This window comes from Corvus brachyrhynchos, unplaced genomic scaffold, assembly GCF_000691975.1.
Source record: "Corvus brachyrhynchos isolate BGI_N302 unplaced genomic scaffold, ASM69197v1 scaffold409, whole genome shotgun sequence".
NCBI lineage: Eukaryota > Metazoa > Chordata > Aves > Passeriformes > Corvidae > Corvus > Corvus brachyrhynchos.
Genome location: NW_008246059.1, coordinates 690,600 through 692,862, shown reverse-complemented (window position 1 = coordinate 692,862; position 2,263 = coordinate 690,600). Strand labels below are relative to the sequence as shown.

The 2,263-nt window shown below is 42.5% G+C and overlaps 1 protein-coding gene across 7 annotated transcripts in view; it reads left to right on the top strand.

Annotated features, from left to right (window-relative positions):
- The first annotated feature begins 6 nt into the window (after window positions 1-6).
- Window positions 7-2,263, top strand: part of LOC103623599 — a 31,128-nt gene continuing 28,871 nt past the window's right edge. For 2 of the 7 annotated variants that reach the window (XM_017746147.1, XM_017746145.1), the window contains exons 1-2: window positions 7-185; window positions 1,201-1,269. In XM_017746147.1, the coding sequence (XP_017601636.1) occupies window positions 111-185; window positions 1,201-1,269 (144 nt within the window). In that variant the 5' untranslated portion in view covers window positions 7-110. Of the gene's footprint in view, window positions 186-1,200; window positions 1,270-2,263 lie in introns of those variants that run through there. The other 5 variants (XM_017746151.1, XM_017746148.1, XM_017746150.1 and 2 more) reach the window with 4 other exon arrangements.

Below are 2,263 nucleotides of genomic sequence, written 5' to 3'. Positions count from 1 at the left end.
CGCCCAAGGCGTGGCCCCGTCCCCAGCTGGTCGCTGGAAAGCACCGTGTGAACAAGAGTTGGTTTTATTTATTTTTTTTTTAATTTTTTTTTTTTCGCTGGCCGTGCAGGATGAGCGCCGTAGCTGAGGAAGTTAAGGCAGAAGATGGCAAAGCGGAGCCTGAAAAAAAGCACTTCTACTGCGAAGTGAGTAGGTTTCTTTGGTGGGTTTTCAGCCCGGGTGCTCGAGGACAGGCACTGGAAGGTGTGCGGGGGTCGGGGACGCGGGGAGCTGAGCCAGGCGCGGTGGGCAGCCAGGAGCGAGGGGGTCTGTAATGTGGAGAATAACGTGGCCGGTCCCTGGGGGAGCTGCTGGTCTCAGGATTCGATGAATTCAGGTTGTTCTTGAGCAGTCACGGGTGCGGTGTAATGGTTCTTAATGGTGCAATGGTTCATTGCAGGCTTTCCAGTCTCTGTTGAGGGTTTCTGATAGGCGGCCGCAAAGGCTCATTTATCTCTAAAAGCTGCAGCTTCGGGTCAGACCATGTTAAATTTGTCAGTGCTGTACTATTGTAGCACTGAATGTTTTCCTGGCGCATTCAAGTTCTGCGACGGTATCTAAAGGGAACAGACAATACTAGCATGCATTAGTCTTTGCTTTTTTAAAAGCTAAAGATAGTGAGAAATATTTGTACATCTGTATTGTCTTCTGTTAATTATTGCAGTGGTATATGCGTGCCTGTGGGTCTTAAAGAAATTCATGTGTCTTCCTCCATTGTTTTTCTGGTCCCTTTACTGTAGCTGTGAGTGAACAGTGAACGGAGTTGCAGTTATTGTAGGGCATGATTTTGCCGGTGTTCCTTTCTAGTCCCTGCACGATCATCCCTTTTTGCTGGCTTTCCAGTCTGGAGAAGTTCAGAAGACTAAGAATTCAGAAAGTGCCGGTAGCAGAGAAGGGGGAGGCTCTTAAAAACTTCTTACCACCTGATTTATTTAAACACGTATTTAAGTATCGTTTGAACAGGTTTGCATACTATTTCTGGTCATTTTAGTGGTATGCTGCTCTCTTAAAAGCCATGCAAACTGTACTGTATGAGCCAAAGAAGACATTGAGAATTACACGGTTACGCTGTAGAAATGGATGTATTTCGTATTAATAATTCACCAGCGGTGGAATATTCGTAGCATAACTGAAGATGTGCTTTCAATTTCTCTCTTTCAGGTTTGTAAAATTTCATGTATGTGTGCTATCAGTCTTCAGTCACACTATCGTGGTGCAAAGCATAGAAAGGTAAACTTTTTCCATATTAAATGTATATGCAGATTTAATCGTAAATCCGGGACTCATGAAGGTTCAGTGCTTGATTTCACACGGCTTCATGTGCTTATCTAACTTACTGGTAGATTTGTAACAGTAATTTTCTTGAAATATCTCAAGAAAAAGATGAGGTGGGAATCTCACAACTCTGCTTTGTGCAGCAGGTAACTTGAAACATCAGCCGTACCTAAAGGTAATTGTGTGCTAATTGTGAAATCAACGTTTGATTTACACGGGAGCCACAGGTGGTGAAAGAATTCAACCTTCTGTTTTCTGATGCAGTTGGTAAAAGTACTGTTCTGTCTTCCACGTCTATATAACTCACCTGTACTTTGAATAAAATGAGCTTACTCTTTACTTTGATAGTAGCACCAGTTCGGATTTCCTGAAGGAGTTACACAGATAAACTAGCCAGTCTGACACGTCTGTTGGTTTGAAGCATCTCAGTAACAACTCACTGGTTTAAGCACAAGACAAGCAAAGGCATTATATAGTTAAGTACCGTTCTGTAAGGGTGTGTTTAGAGATGAGGCTTTTACAAATGCTGTGTGACAGAACCTTTGGCTGTTGATTGGCTGATTATTGTCTTTGTTTAAAATTCCACGACATTCTCAGTCTGTAAAAGTGAGACATAAGTCAGTTGTCTGTACTCCTCTGCTGCCATCAGGTTGTATTGTTGTAGCACTGAAGAACCTGCTCTGATTTCTCTTAATGACATTTTGTTTTTCCTGGAATGTTAGAGACTAACAGCAAAACTGCCTTTCTCAAGTGTTTGTGTACCCTCTTCTTTTTTGTTGGAGATGAGGTGCATCTCCCCACCTCTGCTATTCAGACAGATTAATAGTGTTCTGGTACCTCTTTGCTGATCACTTTAATAGCGTTGATTCTTATTTGAGTCAGTGGCTCTGCTTTCTCCAACTCCTTTTTTTTTTTTTTTTCATCCCAGGGTTGAGTCTTTGTCCCTTTT